This window comes from Sphaeramia orbicularis, chromosome 9 (genome assembly GCF_902148855.1).
Source record: "Sphaeramia orbicularis chromosome 9, fSphaOr1.1, whole genome shotgun sequence".
Classification (NCBI taxonomy): Eukaryota; Metazoa; Chordata; class Actinopteri; order Kurtiformes; family Apogonidae; genus Sphaeramia; species Sphaeramia orbicularis.
In genome coordinates this window covers 37,898,499-37,922,163 of record NC_043965.1, presented here as the reverse complement: position 1 = coordinate 37,922,163, position 23,665 = coordinate 37,898,499, and the positions used below count along the sequence as shown (strand labels likewise).

The window sequence follows — 23,665 nt, the reverse complement described above, 5'->3', positions numbered from 1 at the left end:
CTGCATGTAAGCTTGGCATCAATGGATCGATGGTGAGATGTTGGAGACTGGGTGGGTGTGGCTTATAGTCAGGTGTGGCTTATAGTCCGGAAAGTATGGTAGTTTGATAATCAACTCATCTCATGATTGAGGGAGTTCAGGCTAGTAGTGGGTCTTTAGAAAGGTCTAGAGTGACACAGTGTTGAATTAGAGTATAGCCTATTTAATATCACATGCATGGGTTGAATTTCAGAAACACTGTTTTATAATAATACAGTTTACTGTGTACAGTGGCACTGTTTATTTTTCCACAGTTGGTAAAGCTGAACAATTTTGCATGATGTTATGCATTTGATAAAATGTGAATTGTAAAAACATTTTTAACCACTGCATGATAGAGCACATTTCATACACTAAGGCAAAACAATGCTTTTTATAAATAAAAGCAGCATTAAGAGGAAAATGAAAACAAAGTCCTTAAATGAAAGTTGCAGTTAGTTAGGAACACAAAATGATAATAAAACAGAATGAGAAATTGCAAACCTTATTTTTTCTTCATACCGTCTATTAATTCTGACAACATAAAAACATATGCTAAGGTTTTGTTTTTAGCCATACCAAGAACCTGACTGAAGACAAAAGGCAACAGAGACATTTCTGTAGCAGGTCTAAGGCAGTGGAACACTCTGCCCCAACATATCACATGTGCGCAGTTAATTGAGCACTTTAAATCTTATTTTTATTATTTTTAATCTTATTTTTTAAACAGCCATGTTGAAAGTCCCATCCCGTGGTCGTGGAGAAGATGTTAGTCTGCTTGAGATGGGTCAAATCATTGGCATGCATCAAGCAGAGAAATCCAGATCAACAGAAACACCGGGACACCCTGAACATGCTCAAAAACTCACCAAATTTGGCACGCACGTCACGTCTGGTGAAAAATTTTATGTAATATAAAAATTGACCTCTGATGTGCAAAGATGTGCTCTGTAGTGTCAGATGTGCTCTGTAGTGTAGTGGTTAGTGCCTCAGACTGTGTAGTATAGTGGTTAGTGCATCAGACTGTGTAGTGTAGTGGTTAGTGCATCAGACTGTGTAGTATAGTGGTTTGCGCACCAGACTGTGTAGTGTAGTGGTTAGTGCATCAGACTGTGTAGTGTAGTGGTTAGTGCCTCAGACTGTGTAGTATAGTGGTTAGTGCATCAGACTGTGTAGTGTAGTGGTTAGAGCATCAGACTGTGTAGTATAGTGGTTAGTGCGCCAGACTTTGTAGTGTAGTGGTTAGTGCACTAGACTGTGTAGTGTAGTGGTTAGTGCATCAGACTGTGTAGTAGAGTGGTTAGTGCATCAGGCTGCCACGCGATAGATTTGGGTTTGACTCCTAGGGGGTGTGGCCTTTTTTTCTGCACATTTTCTAACAGGGGTTTGTCACATTGCATTGTGGGTATGTGACATTTGGCTTGGTTATCTACGGTATCAAGGGTGAAGGGAGGTGGAACCGGGCCAGAGTGCGAGGTCCCGCCCAATGCTGCTTGCAGCTTTAATGACTGGTTATTTTCGTTTCTGAAGTAAAGTAACTGAAATAATATATGTTACGTTTCATTTTCCTCTATATTTTCCAGTATACGAGGTTGCTCTGGAAAAAAGTATGCTTGTTTCTTAAGACACTAATGTGCTATGAATCTTATTGTATGTGAATGTATTTTACTTAAATGTTATCGTATGAAAATGTTTTGTTTTTATTGCTAACACATAGTTGTCCCTGTCTTCAGGAATTTGACTTGAGTTTTGTGGCAGTGGTTAATGACACAGTGGGAACTATGATGACCTGTGGCTATGAGGACCCCAAATGTGAAGTAGGACTCATTGTAGGTAAGTCTGTCCACCTCACTAACAGCACTTCCCCAACAAGTCACTGTATGCCATTTGTAAACATTCATGTCAAGCAAATACACATCAATAGATGTTTTCTCTCTGAAAATATGTTGTGACATTAAATTGAAAGTCATTCAGAGTTATGCTAATATCTGTCATTTCCCTTCAAATAGGCACAGGGACAAATGCCTGCTACATGGAAGAAATGCAGAACATAGAACGGGTGGAGGGTGATGGAGGTCGAATGTGTGTCAACATGGAATGGGGCGCTTTTGGAGAAAATGGGGAATTGGATGATTTCTGCACCCAATTTGACCACATTGTTGATGATTGTTCAACAACACCGGGGAAGCAGAGGTAGTATTTCATTCATAGTACATTCTCATACAAGATACCCATCATCATAATGTTAGTCATCACTGACAGACACATAACAGTATGGTTACAGGCATTTCAATTGTAATATTTTCAGTTTTATTTGATTTGCCCTTTAACAGGAGCATAACAGTTTAATTACATACTAATTTAATTATATAATTGGTCAACTAGCCCAAGTAGCTATTATTAGTGTGTTAATAAACTGCCCGGCCAAAAAAAGAAAGTCGCACATGCAATATTTCACTGCACTAGTGGCACTTGGTTACAGGAGATATTCACTGTCACATCTTTTTTGCCACATAATGCTTATGTAGTGTCAGAAGAAGGTTCATAATATTTTTTTCACCTGTAGTTACATTAATTTTTGATGGAGAATCGGACCCTTGCATCAAGTCTTCATTCCCGAAATTAGAGTCTGGACTTTATGGAGGCTAATTCATGTGTGAAAATGATGTCTCATTCTCCCTGAACCATTCTGTCACAAGCCTGATGATCCTGATCAATCCTGGTATTGTCCAATCTTTTTGAGGATAAAGACATGAGAGGCTGTTTACTGCATCAGTTGGAATAAAATAAACAGCCTGGACAAAAAAGTAACTTCCTGGATAATTAAGCAAATAGTTCAGATTCTTCCAAAGCCAGAGGCCTGGATGCACCCCGGACCTCCAAAGGATGCCAAGGGGAAAACAGCTGAAGACAGGGTTAGCGTTCGAGTTTTTTCCCTTCCCATTTACTTATAATGGGCAAAGTTTCACATGTCTGTAGCAGCAAAACTATTGGTTGAATTCACACCAAATTAGGTTCATAGATTGCCAATGACCCAGAATATATGTGGTTACATTTTTAGAAAAGTAGGTCAAAGTTCAAATTTTTAATGAATTTTTAAAATCTTTTTTTTCTCCCATTTACTCATAAGGGGCAAAATTTCAAATGTCTATAAAACATCCATTTTGTTTTAGTTTACTTCAAACTTGGCACATACAGGGTGACACAAAAAAACGGGAACTTTTTAACAATCCAATAAAACAAGAGTGATGGAAGAGAAATATTTTATTCATAGTAATTGAAACCTTAAAACATGCCATTTAAGAAACAATGATGGAATTTTCATTTTTTTAAAATTACTTCCTGTAGATGGTGTCCTTCTGTACGAATGCATTCTTGAAATCTGCTGTTGAGATTCCTCATTGACCGCTGCAACATCTCAGCTGGGATACTGTGAATTTCATCCTGAATTCTCTGTTTTAACTCATCCAGAGTTCTTGGTCGAGTCGTGTACACTTTACTCTTGAGATAGCCCCACAAGAAAAAATCACAAACGGACAAATCTGGTGATCTAGGGGGCCAGGGAACGTTACCGAATCTTGAGATCACACGGTTACCGAACAATTCTCGCACAGCCTCCAATGATTGCCGTGCAGTGTGTGATGTCGCTCCATCCTGTTGAAACCAGGTTTCTTGAACGTGTGGAAAATTGTTCAATTCAGGTGTAACGAAGGATTGTAACATCTCCACGTAATGATTCGCAGTGACAGTGACTGAGATCCCCTGTTCATTTTCAAAAAATCCATGGTTACTAAAATGGGGGTGTGTTTACTTGCTCAAGGTCACTGTCTCACAGTGCTGCCACTTGCTCATGTCTGCCAATACGCACTTCAAAAATTCCCGTTTTTTTGGGTCACCCTGTATATAGAGGCAATTGATATGCTGACATCACCACATCCATACACATGATGACATCAGCTGTATCAATGGCAAAATAGGCTACAATACGTGCGAGAGGCGGAGTTTGTTGTGCGTGGCACCATGTGTTTTATGTTGTTTTTATCATTCTTTTATTGGGATTTTATGCAGGTCCATTCACAGAATCTACCTCAGCAAGAGCTCTACCTTTGTGTCATGTATGGCATACTTTGCATGCTAAGCCTCATACTTGCTGTGCAAAGTCTGGTATCACTTGAATGCCACTTAGATTTTTTTCCCCTATCCACTTCCCAACAAACAGTTTGCATTAGGCAGCAGTACATGATGCTGTTGACAAATTCAATGCCTTGTGCAGTACATGTAGCCAATACAGAGGAGAATGCAGTCCACTATTCTTAGCCCTCATCCCTATGACAACACGACCACCTGCCAACACCATCTGCAGTCAATTCCTGTTTCAATCTAAATACAGTGGAGAGATTGTGCAAGATGGGGATGGATCAGTTGGATTGCACTTTATCACAGCAGTATTTATACACACTGTAGCTCATATGCTCCAGTTTTTATTTATTTGTACAGCTGACCCTCTACGTCAGTTAATTTTTGTTAAATATTGTTGCTCTTCACCTCTTCTCCCGTAGCCTCACGTCCTCAACTTTGGAGGTTTTAGATACTTGTTGCATTTAGTTTGGTTGTATTTCAGATCTCCCTTGAAAAAGAGATCCCCCATTTCAATGGGACCGACCTCGTTCAATAAAGAAAAAGAAATAGGCAAATGAAAGGTGATAGAAATAAGCTACACTTTATAGCTGTCACATTACCAAAACAAAACAGAACATCTAAGCATAAAGTTTATGTAAGTTCAGTCAAAAATTTCAATTGAAGGTGTTTGATGTGATTGATTTACATATTGAGACTTTTCTCTTTAGAGGCAGACCTGCCAGCATGATCTTTTCTTTTCCTTTTATATACTTAATCATCTTCTGAACCTGGTGGTGCTCGAGGCAGTAGGTAGCTTCTTATCTGGCTCGGTCTGCCGCTATCCTTGGTGCTTCATCTAAGGAGACGCCGTGGTTTCTCACCTCTCTGTCCATGGTTCTTCTTCACGTTTCTCTGGGCCGCCCTCTTGACCTTCTTCCCTGTAGAGTCCATCTTAAAGCAATTCTTGTTATGGATGTAGATGTCATACTGCAGATGTGCCCCAGCCATGTCCATCTGCGTGCTTCTATCACTTGGTCAATTGGCATGAGTTTTGTTTTAATAATAATGGATTAAATTTCTATAGCACTTTTCTAGGCACCCAAAGTGCTTTCCATTATTGACCCATTAATTAATTTGCTCTCACATTCCCCCTCTGGTGGTGTTAAACTACACCCATATCCACAGCTGCCCTGAGGCAGGCTGACAGAAGCGTGGCTGCCAATTTGCGCCTACGGCCCCTCCGACCACCACCAAACATTCATACACATTCATACACCAATGTGAGTGGTACTGGAGGCAACATGGGTGAACTGTCTTGCCCAAGGACACAACGGACTGACTAGGACAGAGCAGGATTCGAACTGCCAGTCCTTCGGTTATTGGATGATCCACTTCCTCCTGAGCCATGGGTATCGTGGTTGGACAGAATATCTTCAGGATTCCACGTAAACACTGATTTGGAAAACATTCAGTTTGTGTTTAATGTGGGCCGTTTCCTTCCAGCATTCTGCTCTACGGCAACACACTGAGGACATCACATCTGTAAATGCTGATTTTTGTGCTGTTGCATATGTTGGTGCTCCTCCATATTGGTCTGAGAGTTGCAAAAGCTTGATTTGCTTTACTGATTCTAGCCTCTACCTTCTTTGTGTTGTCCCCGTCATCCGTAATTTTGCTGCCAAGATAGGTGAATTCTTTTACTTCTGCTACTGGTTTTTTGTAATTATTGTGTAATTGTGTTAATGTAATGGCATCGGGCTACTATCATGCAAATATGCTGACGCACAGGGAAAAGTGAAAAGACTCAACAAATTATCCAGCACCGTCGGCCTCAAAACGAATGAGGGAAAAACCCGAACGTTTCCTTTTATATACAGGATGAAAAAAATATGTAAAAAGGAATTCAAACCTTGTCGATTATGACATAATCTTCTGAGGATATGTTGAGGATAAAAATAAATGGATTCCTGTACAAAGGCTTGCAATTAGAGCATGCTTAACTCTAATAGGAGCAGCCCATTCTGAGGTTGGAATTATTTTCTTTAATGCCTTGCCTCTTTAAAGCAGAGATGTCTAAATGTCTAAAAAATCCTTATTTAATAAACAAAACAAAAAGAACAATGACATGCTTATGATAATAGAATGCCTTACACTTACATTGAAAACTGTTGTATTGAAATAAAAACAATATTAATGATTGGACTTGGATGGTTGTTTTGAATGAGTGGCAATAGCAACTATCTGAATCTTTGTGTGAAAACTGATATTTTTTTCTTTTAGGTATGAGAAGATGATCAGTGGCATGTACCTGGGGGAGATTGTGAGGAACGTGTTACTGGATTTTACTGACAAAGGCCTGCTGTTCAGAGGCAAACTGTCAGAGCGACTCAAAACACGAGGCATCTTTGAGACAAAGTTTCTGTCACAGATTGAAAGGTTAGTGCTGCACACTGCTTCATCCACTGACAGCATCAGCTCAACTCACCAGGGCACTGCCTTTTATAAGTTTCCATTTCATGAGAGCCGTTTATCACCATCATTAGGTTGAAACAAATGCAATGTTTAATTCACCTTCACTGAGGTTCCAAGCAATGGAAAGCAATACTGTTGACCTTATTCTTTGTCTAAAAAAGACAAAGTGGTGGATCCAGAAAAAGTGAAAGGGGGAATGGGGGTCCAGGGTTGGAGCCCTATTGGGGATTCAAGGGGGTGGACCGAAGCACTAATAATAAAATTAAGACATTTTAATATCACTAATGTGACCACATTTGGAACCAATGTAAAGAGTTTGCTTTAACCTCCTGAGAACCAGGAAAGCCACAGGTTTCTGAGTTTTGGCTTTTTTTAAATTAAATAATTGCCTATATTGGAATCATCATGATGCAATATTTTTTTCAGATGCATTTTTTTTTTTTTTAATTATGGAATGTCCCTTGCGGTGAACAGTTTTGTTTTTTTTGTTGTTGTTTTGTTTTGGGGGGTTGTTTGTATAAAGCTGTGAAACTCTTGTCCACAAATGTGGACAGAAGACCCATAACAGGGTCTTAGGAGGTTAATAAGGTTGTTCTCAGTTATGGCATTGAATTCCATTACATTCCAAATAATTTCAAATTAGAAACACAGGATATAGTAGAGGTATAGGCCTATGTTTGACAACTTTGTGTGATTCACCCAATCACTGGCGGCAACTCAAAGATATTTCATATTCAGTCCTGTAGTTCCCACTGTGTAATAATACATTGCATACCTTCTGTGGCTGCATGCAGACCCAAATGCTGTTGAGTAGACAGTTGTCTCTTTGTGATTAGATTTTAGTCTAGTCTAGTTATACCTCCCTTTATCATATGGAGTCTCGTCATAAATGGCATGTGCGCAGTAGACCTTCCCTCCAATACAAGAGATAGGAGAGCCTTGGAACATATAAATTTGTGGCCAGAAGTACATATGAATGTATAGCTCGGTAAGTAACGCTACAGTCTGTGATGCAGGAGACAGGGGTTTGAATCCCGGCAAGAGCAGTTATATTATTTTCAACTTTTTACATGTTCAAACAGCGCGGGCGGCACCGAAGGTGCCAGTAGGTAAATCTTCCATTTGTATGCATCTTGTGATTTTGTAAAATTACTTCCATTTTAGACAGGAAGTTCACTTTTTTATCCTTTATTTCCCTTAATGTAATTTGTTGGCAGCACAGCTCAGTCTGGGAAAGGATGTCCAAACAACTGGAAGAGGAGAAATGACTTTATAAATCAATCAAAATTTATGGTCGTAATAATTTATGGATCATAACTTTATGGAGTTTTCTGTTAAGTTTGCCATAAAGCACTAACTGTCATTTACCAATATAGAAAGAGACTGTATTTATTTCAACCTGTCTGTAACAACATGCCACTGTTCAAACTGAAAATCATCTTGCATATATTTTGCAGATGCACAGGTGAAAACCACTGATTGTCATATCAATCAGAAAGCTTCTAACTGAATCATTCTCATACAGATGTTTGAATGTTCTCTTCTAGTAATCAGTCCAATTACCTTTTATTAGTTTTTAGCAGACAGAGACAGTATGTGGGGTTGAACTCATTAAATGGACAGTTAGGGAGTCAAACCCTGAACCTTCTATCATTCTGGATCCTTTGGGTGGTTTATTTGCCTGTTCTCCTGTTTTGAAAAAACATCCACATTCATTAATTCTCCTGTCACTGCCCTTGACCACATATTGATGAAGATCTGCACTTGGTTCCCAAGCACCTTCAGTGGCAGTTCAGAGCTCCAAATGTGTTAATTCTAATGCTAGATGTTCTTTATGTATTAGGATGGGTAAAATTCAGAGACTGGATTTAATCACAGGGATAGTAAAGTAAACAGTAAAGTAATATAGTCCCAAAGTCCCGCTCTCTTCCATTTGTGCCCGGTAGGACGCCATTACAGAAATTTTTTTTTATTACAGTCAGTGATCAGAGATGTCATTTTTGATCATGTTTTAATCTATGCATCCTTTACACATATGGTGTTTGCCCATTCAAAAGACCATTGTACTTGTCAAGAAAAGTGGCTGTTTGTCTGTAAAACTGTGAGACTGTGAAAGTACATAAATAGAAAGAAATCTATTTGGAGTCCCTGAAGATGTCTGTACAGCTTCATCATGATCAGACTTGCACTGATTTAAGTATAGTTTCATACTTTTTTTTTTTTTCACCTGTTTGTGAGAAGGTAACAGCTGTATTGGTGTTGGTGATGTGTTTCATCTTCAACAAGAGATGCAGTTCACTGAGTCATTTAGCACAAAACTATGTCTAACTTTGTTAAACATCATATGTGATAATGGTAGCTCAATTAAAAAAAGATAAAAAGTCATTTGCAGGGGAAATCAAAGTTTCAGTGCCTAAACTGAGTTGAGTGAGTTAAAGTGTCCATATACTGCTTCAGTCTCAGTGCTTCTTAGCTCACCCATGTACACCCATAGTAAATGCATTAGGAAACTGGGTACATGACATTTTATGTCATTAGTTCAGTTAAATTTCAGTTACTGTGCTGTCACTAACTGCGTTGTTGAATATCTTAGCCAGATTTGATTAGAAATTCACAGAAGTAATTGTGAGAAAAAACTGCTATGCATTCTTAAGCAGTAGTTTAGTCACATATATGAGATGTACATCGACACAAATAACTTATAGTTGGATATGAAGAGTGGAGATTGTGCAATAGAAAAGATAAATCGCATATGCTCTGGTAGAATTAGATCAGATTAAATGTTTTTCTCTGTCTTCTTTGTGTTTCTTTCAATCACAGAAGGTCAATTGAAGATAGTTTCTAGTCATTTTTTTTTTTCTAAAATTTCTTGGATTTATTAAGAAAGTAATGTGACTGTTGGTATTAGAGATGTACCAGACTAAGAATTTTGTCAGTCGAGTCATTCGGTTGTTCACTATCAGGGTCGGTGGTGTGGACTGAAAATAAATAAATAAATAAATAAATATGTGTATACACACACACACACACACACACACAGGGTGGGGAAGCAAAATTTACAATATTTTGAGGCAGGGATTGAAAGACGGTGTATGACCAATTAGTTTATTGAAAGTCATGAGAATTTATTTGCCACAAGAAAATTTACATAATAGAAAATGTTTTTATTCTATGTGTCCTCCTTCTTTCTCAGTAACTGCCTTCACACGCTTCCTGAAACTTGCGCAAGTGTTCCTCAAATATTCGGGTGACAACTTCTCCCATTCTTCTTTAATAGTATCTTCCAGACTTTCTCATAATAGTTTTGCTCATAGTCATTCTCTTCTTTACATTATAAACAGTCTTTATGGACACTCCAACTATTTTTGAAATCTCCTTTGGTGTGACGAGTGCATTCAGCAAATCACACACTCTTTGACGTTTGCTTTCCTGATTACTCATATGGGCAAAAGTTTCTGAAAAGGTATGGATAATAGTGTTAGGTATGATTATGACATCAATATATGTTTGGTTTCAAAACAATTGACGTAGTGCCTGCTGAGAAAAAAACAACTAAATGTTCATTGTAAATTTTGCTTCCCCACCCTGTATATAAATTATAATATATCTCTATGTAATATACACCTTGTGTGCAATTATTGGCCAAGTTGTATTTTTGAGGATTAATTTATTATTTAAGAACTGCAGCACTCTTGCTCAATCCAAAATGTTCATAAAGCTCAAACCTGAATATCTAAGAAAGAAAAGGTGAGGTTTTGTTTTTCTTAAAGCTGCGTATGACTTTCATCACTAATTTTTAATTAAATCTGTAAAACCCGAGTCATAGGCTTAAGTATCACAAATCCGTAAGTCTTCCTGTGATTACGCACCTGAATCTCTTCCCTCACGGTAAGGCTGCACGATTTGGCAAAAAAAAAAAAAATCCCGATTTTTTTCCTCTAAAAACTCGATTTTCGATTTCAATTTTTGGGTAAAACTACAAAAGACAACAGAAGTCATCATGTCGTTTTCATGAGCAGCCCACAATGCAAGGCACTGCTCTGACCTCAAATCTGTGATGGTATCATGTGATGAACCCACAAGAGTTTATTTTTTCCTAATTAAATCTTTATTGAATGAAGTAGAGTATACAAACAATGTATACAAGAAAATAACATAAGTTTGCCAGGGGGAATACACCACAACACAATGTCCAAATCGGGGCAGATACTGAATGTTTTTACAGCCTTTTTGTTTCCAGATTTATCTAACAGCTTTAAATAAAGTTCAACATTTTAAAAAAAATAAATAATATTTGGTTTTGTGTTACAGAACTTACATTCGTGAATGAAAAATTTAGCAAGTAAGAGGACTTATTTATTTATTTATTTAGTTATTTATTTATTTTCTTTTTGGGGTATCTGGGCCCACAGAAGTGACACCAATGTAAGTCAGTGACAGACATCAGTCGTGCGTGCGTTGACCACGTTAATATGAGTGATCCCCATGCGGTTCTATTTAAACTGGGGGATCCGTGTGTGGAATAGACCGACCCAGGACACACTGCAGAGATTCTATCCCTGGAGCTGGTGGATGTGTGTGGGCACAGGGCTGTCTGGGCTCCTCTGCTGAGGCTGAGGCTGATGACCCCGAGACCCGGACCCGGTTTGGAAGAAGACAGTACGGTACAAATCCGCATGCAGTACTATTTCAGTTGCGGGATCCGTGCGTGAAGCCACGGCTTACATTGCTATAAGTACTGCGGGCTCATTAACACATTTAAAATCCGGTCATTACACGGACTTCTGTGACAGACCGCTGTCACTGATAGGAGGAAGAGCCTACGGTAGCCCAGAGGCGCGCGGCCCGGAGGCATAAGACAGATGAAATCGATTTTACGATTTCTCTTTTTTAAAAATCGTCCTAATTTAAAAATCCGATTTCGATTTAAAATCGATTAATCGTGCAACCCTACCTCACGGTGAACCATTTTGAAGTGTACTCCACCATAAACAGTCCATTTGTTTACAGAGTCGGTAGGTCACTCGGGCATTTTCAGAAATTTGTCGCCACGCGCATTGCTCAGTTTCCCACAGTGCTTGTCACAACAAATTTTCGAATTATTCACTGTGAGGGAAGAGATTCAGGTGCGTAATCACAGAAAGACTTACGAATTCGTGATACCGAGGCTATGACTCTGGTTTTACAGATTTGATGAACAATTGGTGACAAAAGTCATTGACAGCTTTAAGAAAATATCTCAGTTCACACAACTATTTGGCAAATATATGTGCAGAATTATTAGGCAACTAAATGAATAATGAATATTTTGCTATCTCACTTGTTTATTTTATTTATTTTATTGTTAAAGTGAAAATGATGATAAAGCTGCCCTAAATTTACCAAAAATAACAAATAAAAAATCTCTGACTAATATAGCCAGCTTTGCTTTCAATAACAGTCATAACCCTTCCATTCACTGAGTCTATCAGTTTCTTGACTTGTTGACAATCACCTTTTTGAGCAGCAACAACCACATCCTCTCAGACACTGTTCAGAGGGTTAGGGTTAGGGTCCAGAGGTGGACTGTTCTTCTTCACCATAAATCTCCTGTTTTAAGAAGGGACACGTTCTCAGTAGGGTTTAGGTCAGGTGAGGAAGGCAGTCGTATCATTGTTCTTCCATCTTTAAAGACTTTACAGCTTAGACATGTGGAGTACTTCGATGCATGTGATGGAACATTGTCCTGTATTAAAACCATGAAAAAATACCTCCCTTAAAAGATACAGACTTTTTCCTTTACCACTGCTTGATGAACATGTCTTCTAAAAACTGGAAGTGTGTTTTGGATTTGATTTTGAGTTGATCTTCAACTCAAAAAGGTCCACCTATCTCATCTTTATTAATACCAGCCCATTCCAGAACCCCACCCCCACCTTGGCGTCTGAGTTGAAGTTGAGTTCTGTGACGTTACTGATGCAGCTGTGGGTCCAGCTGTCTGAACCCATTAACAGTTGCTTTGACCTCATTTGTCCATAAAACCTTATAATAAATATGTCTTCAGATAGTTCTTGGCCCAATTTGGATGTTTTAACGTTATGTGTCTTGTTCAGTGGTGGTCGTATTTCAGCCTTTCTCACCTTGACGTAGTGTCTTAGACCTGAACATCTTCTACTTCTGGACATTGTAGGTAGGTTTTTGTTCTGGAACATAGTGGTTCTGCAGGTCAGTGTGTTCCTGGTAGTTTCCCTCTTGGTTCTTTTGTAATCTTTTCCTGTAAATTTGTGTGTTTTCTTCTCTGCATATATTGTGACCCCATTGACTATTTGCTATAAAATGAGATAATGTTATGGTCATGCTTCGATAGTTGAGCTGTTTCAAGATCGTTTCAGCTGTCTGAAGGGAAGTTTAGAATTTCTGACTTTTCACTGTTAAATCCCTTTTTTTTATCCATTTCACCTAAAGTAAAGAAGCTGCCTAATAACTCTGCACACCTTAATGTAGGGCGTTAACTTTAAAGGCCATACTCTCTCCAATAATATATCACCTGAAAATAACTGATTCAAATAAGAAAGTGAATTTATATAGTTTGGAAATTTAGGAGTTGGGAAAGTTGCATAAATATAACTAGAAAAGCACTCAGACAGTGCAGACCTCCGCCAAGGCAGATCAGTTGCCCCCCCCCCAGTCACCACCAAAATTTAATCATTTGTTCCTTGTGCCAGTATCAACATTTCCTGAAATTTTCATCCAAATCCGTTCATAACTTTTTGAGTTATCTTGCACACGGACAGACAGACAGACAGACAAACCAACACTGGCAAAAACATAACCTCCTTGGCAGAGGTAATGATATGGTCAAAATACTCATTGGCCTAATAATTATGCACGCGGCGTCACGGTCCACTCAGGCATGGCCGCCGGCTCCTCCCTCCATTCCTCCCTTCACATCAGACTTCATCACTCACCTGTTGCATACTGCACGGCTGCAGTGCATCACCATTAGCACTGTATTTAAGTCTTGGTTCTGCAGCCGTGCAGCACTGGATCATTGTCAACCTCACCTCTCCATTACCCAGACTTTCATTCCTCAATATCACCCATCACTTGATGGACTCTGACTCACCCCCAGGTTTTTGTTTGTATAGTTTAGTTTGGTAATAAATCCGTTTCTCTCTTCATTGTGTGCTTGAGTGCAACCTAAGTATGTGTTGTTGTAATGCCAAGGCAATCAACTAGAATGCAAAACAAATCTACCTACGGGTATAAATAAAGTAACCTTGACCTTGACCTTTCACACCCTCATGACACACGGTGTATTTCTGTAGCATTTATTGCAGTATTTTTCCTCAAGTGGATGGGAAATTTTAACTTTTAAGAGATTGTCACGAAGCTTTAATACAATACTGAATAGTCTACATTGAATAATAAAAAAAATATCTTACAATAGTAACACCAACAACATTTGAAAAGAAGTCCTTTCAATGGAATTTCTTTCTGTGCTTTCTACAGCATTGAAACACTCCAGCTTCTCCTCGTAGCAAAACTACTTTCTTTCAAAACTTTAGGTCAGTCATATTGAAAGCACTTTCTTCACCCGCTTTCAAGGTCAAGGTTACTTTATTTATACCCGTAGGTAGATTTGTTTTGCAGTCTAGGTGATTGCCTTGGCATTACTACAACACATACATTGAACATGCAAGACAGGCACTTGATCACGCTTACAGGCAGGACGAAAAGACAGGACAAAAAGTGCTCAGTGTTCCACCATTCATCTGTATAGCAGCATGGATAAGTAAAAGAATAAAATAAATAAGATCAAATAAATAAAAACAAGATGCAATAAAACACAATAAAAACCAGAAAAGATCAAATATAAACAATCTGGGATAAAAACCAGGATAAGAACATAAAATCATTTGCAGAGTAACTTTTGGAGGGATTCACTCATGATGGTAAATAAAGACACAAAATACAGTGTATCTCAAAGCAGAATAAAATAGAATAGAAAAGCCTTTATTGTCATTACACGGGTTGTGCAACAAAATTACAGCTCACAAAGTATTATTTGAAGGTCTGAATCATAAATGAAAATTTGAACAAAGGGTCTCAATTTTCAGCTCCATTCTTAAAAACATGTACAAATCCACTCTGTTTATAATATATTTCTGAATATTCTTGCTTGTATTTTTCTTCAATACAACGTGAAGATATGGTCTGTGACACTTACAAATTGTGGTATATAATAGAAAGGAATACCCAAATGTCACAGTAATACTCTTTTTTTTTTTTTTTTTTTTTTTTTTTTTGGAAATCTTCTCTCATGATCTTAATGCTGAAACTATTTTAAGCATTTTACTTAAAGCTCGTACAGTTCACCTCTACTACATCTGCCACATGTATAAGAGTCGCTCTCTCCTTTTAAGGCTTTAGCTAAAAATTTACACTTGACATTAGATTACCACAGAAAGAGACAGCATGTCATACTGTCACACAGCACCACAGAGTCCTTGTGGAGGCTGCTGTAACATATTATATCGGATATATCAGTTTCATTCACTCTCAAACATGTAGCCGACTCTGATCTCACTGGGGCTCAGAGTCACACCAGCAATACACTGTTTTCATTTTTCATCCAAGTTCAGGGTTTGGTCCATTTCAGTTGCAGATCATTAGCACAGATCATTACTTAACCTCCTGCAGCATCGTAACACAGTGTGGAGTTGGAGTGCTGTGTATTATCTGATAGAGTTCTAATAGTTTGTGAAAACAGCTTTAGCTGACTGTCTTGCTCTTGCCATCACATCTCATAATGTAGTTTTCTCCTTATTTTGCTTAGTCCTCTTTATACTTGGGTGCTCTAAGGTCCTTTTGAACCTCACTCTTATTAAAATTGATATTGCTATTCATGTGTTTCATATTGTTAGACATGAATTCACTTGATTGGCTCACACACTTTCCTTACTTCACACATTTTTCATCATCTTGCACATTAGTGATCTATAACTAATGGTGAAAGGTGGATTTTGAGAAGTGCAAGAGCTAACTTTAGGCCTTAAAATCTTATTTTGTGAGTTTTTGTCACAGTTGTCACAAAGGAGGAAATTAGCTCTAGAGATGATGGAAAGGTTGGAGTGCAGCATGGTTTGGGCAGCAGAAATGAGATTCATGCATCATCAGTGAGTGGGGAAAAAAAGTTATTCAAGTTCAACTTTTCTCATGAGTTAACCACCTCGCAAGATGCAACATGATGTAACTGCCTGTTTAACATTTTCCGGTCATTTCTGTGTGCCTTGAAAATAAAGATCATTTGCATACATTCCTTTACAGTTCTTTCCATATGTCAGTACTTATATATACTCAGCTTTTCTTTGTCATAATGACAGACTTAACTATCAGATCAGTGGCTGCCTGTTATAGTGATATTACCATGTGTTTCCTTTACGATAGGAAAAAGCAACTTCTCTTTCAGTTGACTCACGTGTCTCTAGACATCGCTTCTCATAGTCAAAACCCCTAGAATCTTTTTTTTTTTTTTTTGCATTTAAGTTTTTATTGGTTTTATCGTATTTTCAGTGATTTACAAAAAGGAAGAAACAAAGTGGGAAAAAAAATACAAAGGAAAACAAACAAAACAATCAACAACTTAAAAAGGCAGCCAAAAACCCCTAGAATCTAAAAAAAAAAATATAGTCATATTGCCCAGCACTAGAGTGAAGGGCACTCTCTCAAATTCCTTATTTAATGCATCATCTCACTTTTAATTTATGTTTTAAACAAGAGCATTCAACAGTGCACAGTCTACAGTAAAGCAAGCAGCTAAAGTCATAGAAACTGAACAGCATAAACATCAGGGAAAAGTTCAGCAGTAACACAGATTCTACTTATCGCCAAGGCAACAGAGGGCTCATAACCATATCTCTTTGCAAATGCTTGTGAAATTTCTAGATTAATGTATAGTTGAGTGGTTGCAACTAATTACCAGCAATTACCATTTAGTATTTTTCCTTGAAATGCACATCCATCAGTTGTCCTGAAAACAACTACACTAATGCTGCATTCCAGGCAACCTGTAGCTTGTGTTTTTCCAACCTTCTACTGGTGAAAATGCACTGGTATGGCAGTCAAACCCGTGACTTCCTACCCGTAAACTTGTACTAGATCGATGTACTCCCAGCTCTGATCTCTGACGTCATGTAGCCTGTGAAATAACAATGGCGGCCCCCATGGATGCGGTGTTTATGCCAAATTGTTTATTAAAACAAGGTATTGCTCTGACGTTATTTGTCCGCAAATGTTACTCATAATCAGCAGCTACTCTAGCGTTAGGACAAGAATAAATTAATACCAAATACATATCCAAATATACAAATAACATAACATAAAAGGTATAACAGCTTCTCTTGGCTTATACGCCGTTTTTCCTCCTCTGTTTTCCTTAAAGAAGCAAAGAACAAGCACCTCTGGGATAGAAATAATTGTAAATGAACATAAGCTTCATACGGTCCTCCATGCTGGTTTGCTTACATCTAACTACCACAATTCCTTGCGTTCAAGCAGTTTGGCGTGACTTGCCTGGAACGTTACAAAGTCGTGAGTCATGACTTACGGGCTCAAAAACCTGCCTGGAACGCAACATATTACCACCCCAGTTCAAGGTACTTTATTATCCCCTAGGTCAGGGGTCTCCAACCCTGGTCCTTGAGATCTATTATCCTGCATGTTTTAGATGTATCCCTCTTCCAACACACCTGATTCAAATGATAAGCCTGTCATCAAGTTCTACCGAAGCCTGATAATGGCCATCAATACACACGTCAAAAACAAATGACAGATACCACACAAAAACACACTATGTCTTCCTGAAACTGCCTGAGGCCATAACCTGTTGTTTGTGAATAACTGCGACTGTGTTTGATCCCAAAGCGACCGTCTGGCTATGCGACAGGTCCGCTCCATTCTGCAACACCTGGGTCTTACCAACTCCACATGTGATGACAGCGTGCTCGTGAAGGAGGTGTGCAGTGTTGTTGCTCGCCGTGCAGCCCAGCTGTGTGGTGCTGGTCTAGCCGCTGTGGTCGACAAGATACGACTAAACCGCAACCTGGATCACCTCTCCATCACTGTGGGAGTGGACGGCACCCTTTATAAGACACACCCACAGTAAGGACAAATAATACCAATACATTTTATTATTATTATCTTGAAAGGTGTAAACATGTATTTGCTCTGAGTTATGCTTTATTTCAAGGCTTGGCCCCTGGGATGAATTTGTGTAAAAACTACACTGACAATATTAACAGTCAAGGGTGTCGAACTCATTATATCAGGAGTGTCGAACTCATTTTAGTTCAGGGGCCACATACAGCCTAATATGATATGAAGTGGGCCGGACCAGTAAAATAATACAAATAATAGGATAAAAACTTATAAATAATATCAACTCCAAAGTTTTTTCTATGTTTTTGAGTGAAAAATAAATAAAATTCCATAATGAAAATGCTTACATCTATGAACTGTATTTGAACATAATATGAACAAATATGAACAACCTGAAAAATAAGTGCAATTTTAACAATATTACACCTTAGTTTATCACTTTTATCACAACTTACAGATGACAGTGGATCTTCAAATACACAAAACATTCAGCAACAGGCAGAATATTGGTAAAATTCCACATACTAGTCTGTAAATGTAAACATTTTTGTGTAACTTTACTTTTTTTTTTTTTTTTACTCTAGAACAAAGAGAAAAATTAGCTTTTTTCATTATCTATAGGTTATTATGATAGTATTTTACTGGTCTGACCCACTTTAGATTGAATTGACCTAAACACAATTCAAATTAGCGTTGTTCACTGAAGCATGAAAACTGACCATGGACACTGGTGTCAATCAAGGGGGAATTACATGGTCAATAAACACGTATGTCCAGATTTTATGTTGTTTTTTCTGAGAGTCAGCTTTTTTCTATGACACCCTGTAGTTTATTCTTTATACCATTTCTTTATCCTTATTCTATTTTTTAGCTCTTTTTTGAATCCATAGCATTGAACAAGGTGAGAGAGAAACAGTATCTCAATTCTCTGTATGTTCTGTGTATCTAGTGCAGGGGTTCCCAAAGTGTGGGTCATCAATGGGGGGTTGCGAGATGAATTTCCAAATTCTCTTTACGCCACTCCAGAGGTGAATGCGACAGATTAACAATGGTTATATAGCACTTTTGGATTGAATGTATAGAGTTTATCCCGCAGTTCTTCTGGAGTACAGGAGGTGCTTTTAATTTGGAAGAACAAAGCTCAGAACATTGGCACGGAAGCAACAACTTGGCATCAGCTAACACATAAAGCATTGTTCGGCCTACAGGTTTGACTAATGGTGTCACATTAATATATAAAAAGGCCAATAAACGTTGTAAAACAGACACATTAACCTAAATAGCATTAACATAAACAAAACATTAACACAAACCCCCCCTTGAACCCCTGCACATAAAACCGAACAATGAGTAAAATGTCCAGTAATTTTAGTGAGTGAGTGACCCAGTATGCAATGCGTCAAATATGCCACAGTATCCTTGTGTGAGTCCTGCGCGCACAGTTTTTTTTATGTTTCAGTCACTTCTGGGATAGTGGGAGTCACCAGTCTCTGGCACTGTTATTTTGGGGGTTGTCAGTTTAAAAGTTTGGGAACCCCTGATCTAGTGAATTAACAATAAAGAATGTTTGAACCAAAGTAAAAAAATCAACCCAGCGACGGCTCATAACTTGGAAAACTCATAAGTTGGTGTACTTGTAAGTCAAGGTAGCACTGTATTAGTATAACAACCTATAAATAATGACAACTCCACATTTTTCTCCATGTCGTAGTGTGAAAAATTGCAAAAGTTAAATGACAGTGTTTACATTTACAAACTATTCTTTCACAAAAAATACAAATAAACTGAATAGATATGAATAACCTGAAAGTTCTTGGCAGTTCAATATTCTGCCTTTCACTAAATATTTTGTGTATTTGTTGATCCACTGTAATCTGTGAGTTGAAATGCACATGTGTAAATGATAAACTGAGGCATAATATGGTTAAAATTGCACTTATTTCAGGTTCATGGTTGGTCAGGTTATTCACATTTTTCTTGTGAAAGGACAGTTTGTATCCAGGCGACATGGTAGTCGTGCAGCAAGAAGGTTCTTTTCTGTGTGAACTTTGCACGTTCTTTCTGGGTCCTCCTTCCACCCACTGTCCAAAGACATGGACTTAATAGGTTAATTGTTTAATCTAAATTGCCCATAGGTGTGAATGTGAGAGTGGTTGTCTCTATCAAGGTTATTATCTGTAACGAAAACTAACAAAATGACAAAAACTAGAATTGTCAAAACATTTTCGATAACTGAAATAAATAAATAAAAACTAGAATTAAAAGAAAAAAATGATAACTAACTGAAACTGTATTGTGTGTTTACAAAAGTAACTAAAACGTATAAAAATTATGGATAAAATTCCCTTTGTTTTCGTCTTTGTCAATGTCAGATTGATGCAAAATCGATTTATTTCACTCTAGCAATTTTAGCTAGCGGCAACATACGATATTTAACGGTCTGTCACTTGTGGTTTAGAGTCGTCTTCTGGTCCCCACTCTACCTGGAAACATGGAGGTTAAAGTTGGGAGAAAGCAGCAGAGTCCTGTTTGGGATTTATTTGAATACGACGGAGGAGAGAAAAGATACGACGAAACTAGAACTAAACTAAAACTAAACATTTGGAAAATAACGAAAACTAATAAAAACTAGCAAACCTGCTCTAAAAACTAATTAAAACTAACTGAATTAGAGAAAAAAAGTCAAAACTAACTAAAACTAAACTACAATGAAAAATTCAAAACTATTATAACCTTGGTGTCTATAAGTTGATGATGAACTGGCGTCATGTCCAGGGTGTACCCCACCTTCACCCATAAGTAGCTGGGATAGGCTCCAGCGAACCCCATGAGGAGGATAAAGCAGGTTCAGAAAATGAATGAATGATTTGTAGGTTTTTTTGCTACTATTTTACTGATCTGGACTTGAATGAGTTTGACACCTCTTCTCTCCAATATTATAAAATGTAGTAGCTGCACTAATTATAACCCCTGCCCCTTAATTATTTATAATGATGTTTCTGCTGAAGACCTCACTAATTAGGCCCCATGTCATTCCAGCAGAATAGTGTCGATGAGTCCTGGACGCTAATGAGAGAATATTGGTTTTTCTTCAGCAGTGTACAGTTTACAAAAGTAATTTGCAATGTTTATTGATTTATTTTTTTATTGTTTCAGTTTTGACTGTCCTTTTCATTTCTGTTTTTAAAATTCTAGATGGTAGATGTTATACAGATTTAACAAATACTAGCAAAACTGACTAAAGTGCAAAATATCAGAAAGTAGTATCTGCAATGACTGTTTTATGTAAATGATCTTTTGGTCTTTTTTCTCCCACCTCCTTCCTGTCCTTTCAACTACTCCCCAAAGTTTCTCCAGCATCATGCAAGAGACTCTTAAGGATCTGGCCCCACAATGTGAGGTGACTTTCCACAAATCAGAAGATGGAAGTGGGAAAGGAGCAGCATTGATCACAGCTGTAGCCTGTAGGATTCAAGACGGAGAGCAGCACTGAATGTTTAAGACAGGTAGCAGCAGTCAGAAAATGATTGTTACAGTTTAGGTCTAACTGTAATGTGGCTGGGACATAAAACACATGTCAGAAAACATCCACAATAAAATAATGATACATTTTCTACGAGGGATGCAACGGTACTCAGGAGAACTACGTATCATTCGGTCCGCCCTTATGGACCGAGGTTTTCTCTCTCTCTCTCTCTCTCTCTCTCTCTCACTCTCTCTCTCTTGACATGCATGTGAGCATGCAGCGCGGGGAAGCCCCTCAGTGAAAGACAGTAGACAGAGACAAGTCTGTCTGCATCCACATACATTAGACCCACAACCTACCCATAATTAAACACATTGTCTACACAGTAACTCATTTTTAGGGGCTTTATTTTTGGCTAAAATGCACGCCATCAATAAATCTCTATTATGTGCTGCTCAATGTGCCGTCTGTGGCCGGATGTAAACAGAGGTGAAGCTCCCTTCAAAATAAAGCAAACCAGCTGTGGATCAACCACGGTTAAATTAGATGATCATCATCATTAAGTGTCCTGACAATTATTTTCAACCATGAATCTTCTTTTACTTTGTCACTTCCTTACCTGCTCCCCGCCTGCATTTCGTTTAATTCTACCCATGCACATACCCGTGAAAATTCTTCTTTTTTTTTTTTTTTTTTTTTTTTTTTTTAGCCGACCCGGTGCAGGTCTCTGGCACACATACAATACTGTGACACACTATTACAAGGACAAGTGTACGGTAGATAACCATAGTGTTTTTATACTGCCGTTTTCTTTTACTTCCCTATACAGAACAGGAATTTATTTATTTAAAAAAATAAAATAAAATAAGCTCCCTTTGGGCCTTATGTGTGCGCATGCCCGTTTTATACAACTATATACAAGTAGTCAAGGAATACGAAAGGGTTCTATTCAAGTACAGAAAGTTTTATTTTATTCACTACAGTGATATAATTTGTTCCTACTGTAAACTTAGGGTTTTGCTAACAAGCAAAATAAAAATATAATTTTGGGAGGAAAAAAAAGGATTTTCTTTATGCACAAAACATGTTCCAAAACCATGGCCAAAGAGCTGAGATACGGACCGAACCGTGGGTTACCTGTACCGTTGCACCCCTATTATCTATACTTTACTGTTACTCTATGGATAGATTTAATAGCCTGCTGTACAGAAGAATTAAATAGGACACCAATCAACTGCTACATCAGCATGGAATAAATCTCTGAATGGTAGGATAATGTTTGCAGTACAATAGTTGTAATTAAGTCATTAACTCATTCATTAATAGTCATTTTGGTCTCATTTACAGCAGGCGTACCACTCCTGTTCTTGTTTGTCATCATTTGATGCACAAACAAGAACAGGCATGTAATGGTTAATTTATTTCACTTCCAACACTCCATTGTTGTGAAGGTGAAAACTGAGAAACAGACGTGATGTAGGGAAGAAAACTGTGAAGAAAAATGGCCCTGATCAATGTCAAAACAAGAATGTAAACACAGATTGCACTGAGGATGAAACAGCAGCCTATGTATATTAATGTTCTTAAGTTAAGCCTATAAACAGTTGTCGTTAGGCTTCAGGTGTTAGAGGGATACTTGATCAGCCGGCTACATTAGCAAAGTATATGTAATCATAAATATCACTAATAATCAGAATGGGGGAAAAAAGGACTGATCATATTTTTTTGTGTCACCCAGCCCAATATTGACATGTTATGTTAAATTATAGTGTGTTTCTGACTTTGCAATATCTACATAGTGAACTGATGTTAAGCAATTAGAAGAGTAGGTTAAAGCTAGTCACAGATTATTTTTGTGTGTAACTGGTGACATCTGTGGAAAATGACTGTTACAAGCTGCAGAGTGGTGTTTTCACACTCCAATATTCAAGTACCTTCAAACACCCAAGTGTCTTCTGGAGATGTCATTTTTTTTTACATCATGTCATGAAAAAAAGAACATGTAAAAGAAAACGTGACATGGTATTCAGTAACATTTTTCTTGCTTTACTCTCATCCCTTTCTAAAGTAGAATAAATGGCCTTCATCAGACTTCAATAAAAAAGGACATTTTAACTCAAGGGTTTTCTTACCAAACTTGGGTGCCTCAAGGACGACTGAAAGTGTTGAGTTGAGTTGGTATGAAATATTCGAGACAGTTCAAGGTCAAGGTAACTTTATTTGTACCTGTGGGTCGATTTGTTCTGCAGTAACAGGAGGGGGCTTCAGCATTATACAATGTTAAATCAAAACACGGACACAGAGAACTTCAGCAAAAGGTTAAAAAGACTTATTTTAAAAAGAAAGAGCAGCGGGAACAAAGTTATTCCTATAGTGTGTGGTCTTTGACCTTGGGATTCTAATGCTGCGTTTCCACTGTGTGGTACCCACTCCACTCCACTCCACTCGGCC

The 23,665-nt window shown here is 38.0% G+C and overlaps 1 protein-coding gene across 1 annotated transcript in view; it reads left to right on the top strand.

Moving 5' to 3' along the window:
• Positions 1-23,308, top strand: part of LOC115425483 (hexokinase-2-like) — a 55,485-nt gene extending 32,177 nt beyond the window's left edge. Inside the window, exons 14-18 of the mRNA XM_030143094.1 lie at positions 1,752-1,851; positions 2,028-2,211; positions 6,418-6,573; positions 17,515-17,751; positions 21,097-23,308. Of these exons, the coding sequence (XP_029998954.1) occupies positions 1,752-1,851; positions 2,028-2,211; positions 6,418-6,573; positions 17,515-17,751; positions 21,097-21,241 (822 nt within the window). The 3' untranslated portion in view covers positions 21,242-23,308. The remainder of the gene's footprint in view (positions 1-1,751; positions 1,852-2,027; positions 2,212-6,417; positions 6,574-17,514; positions 17,752-21,096) is intronic.
• Positions 23,309-23,665: the final 357 nt, after the last annotated feature.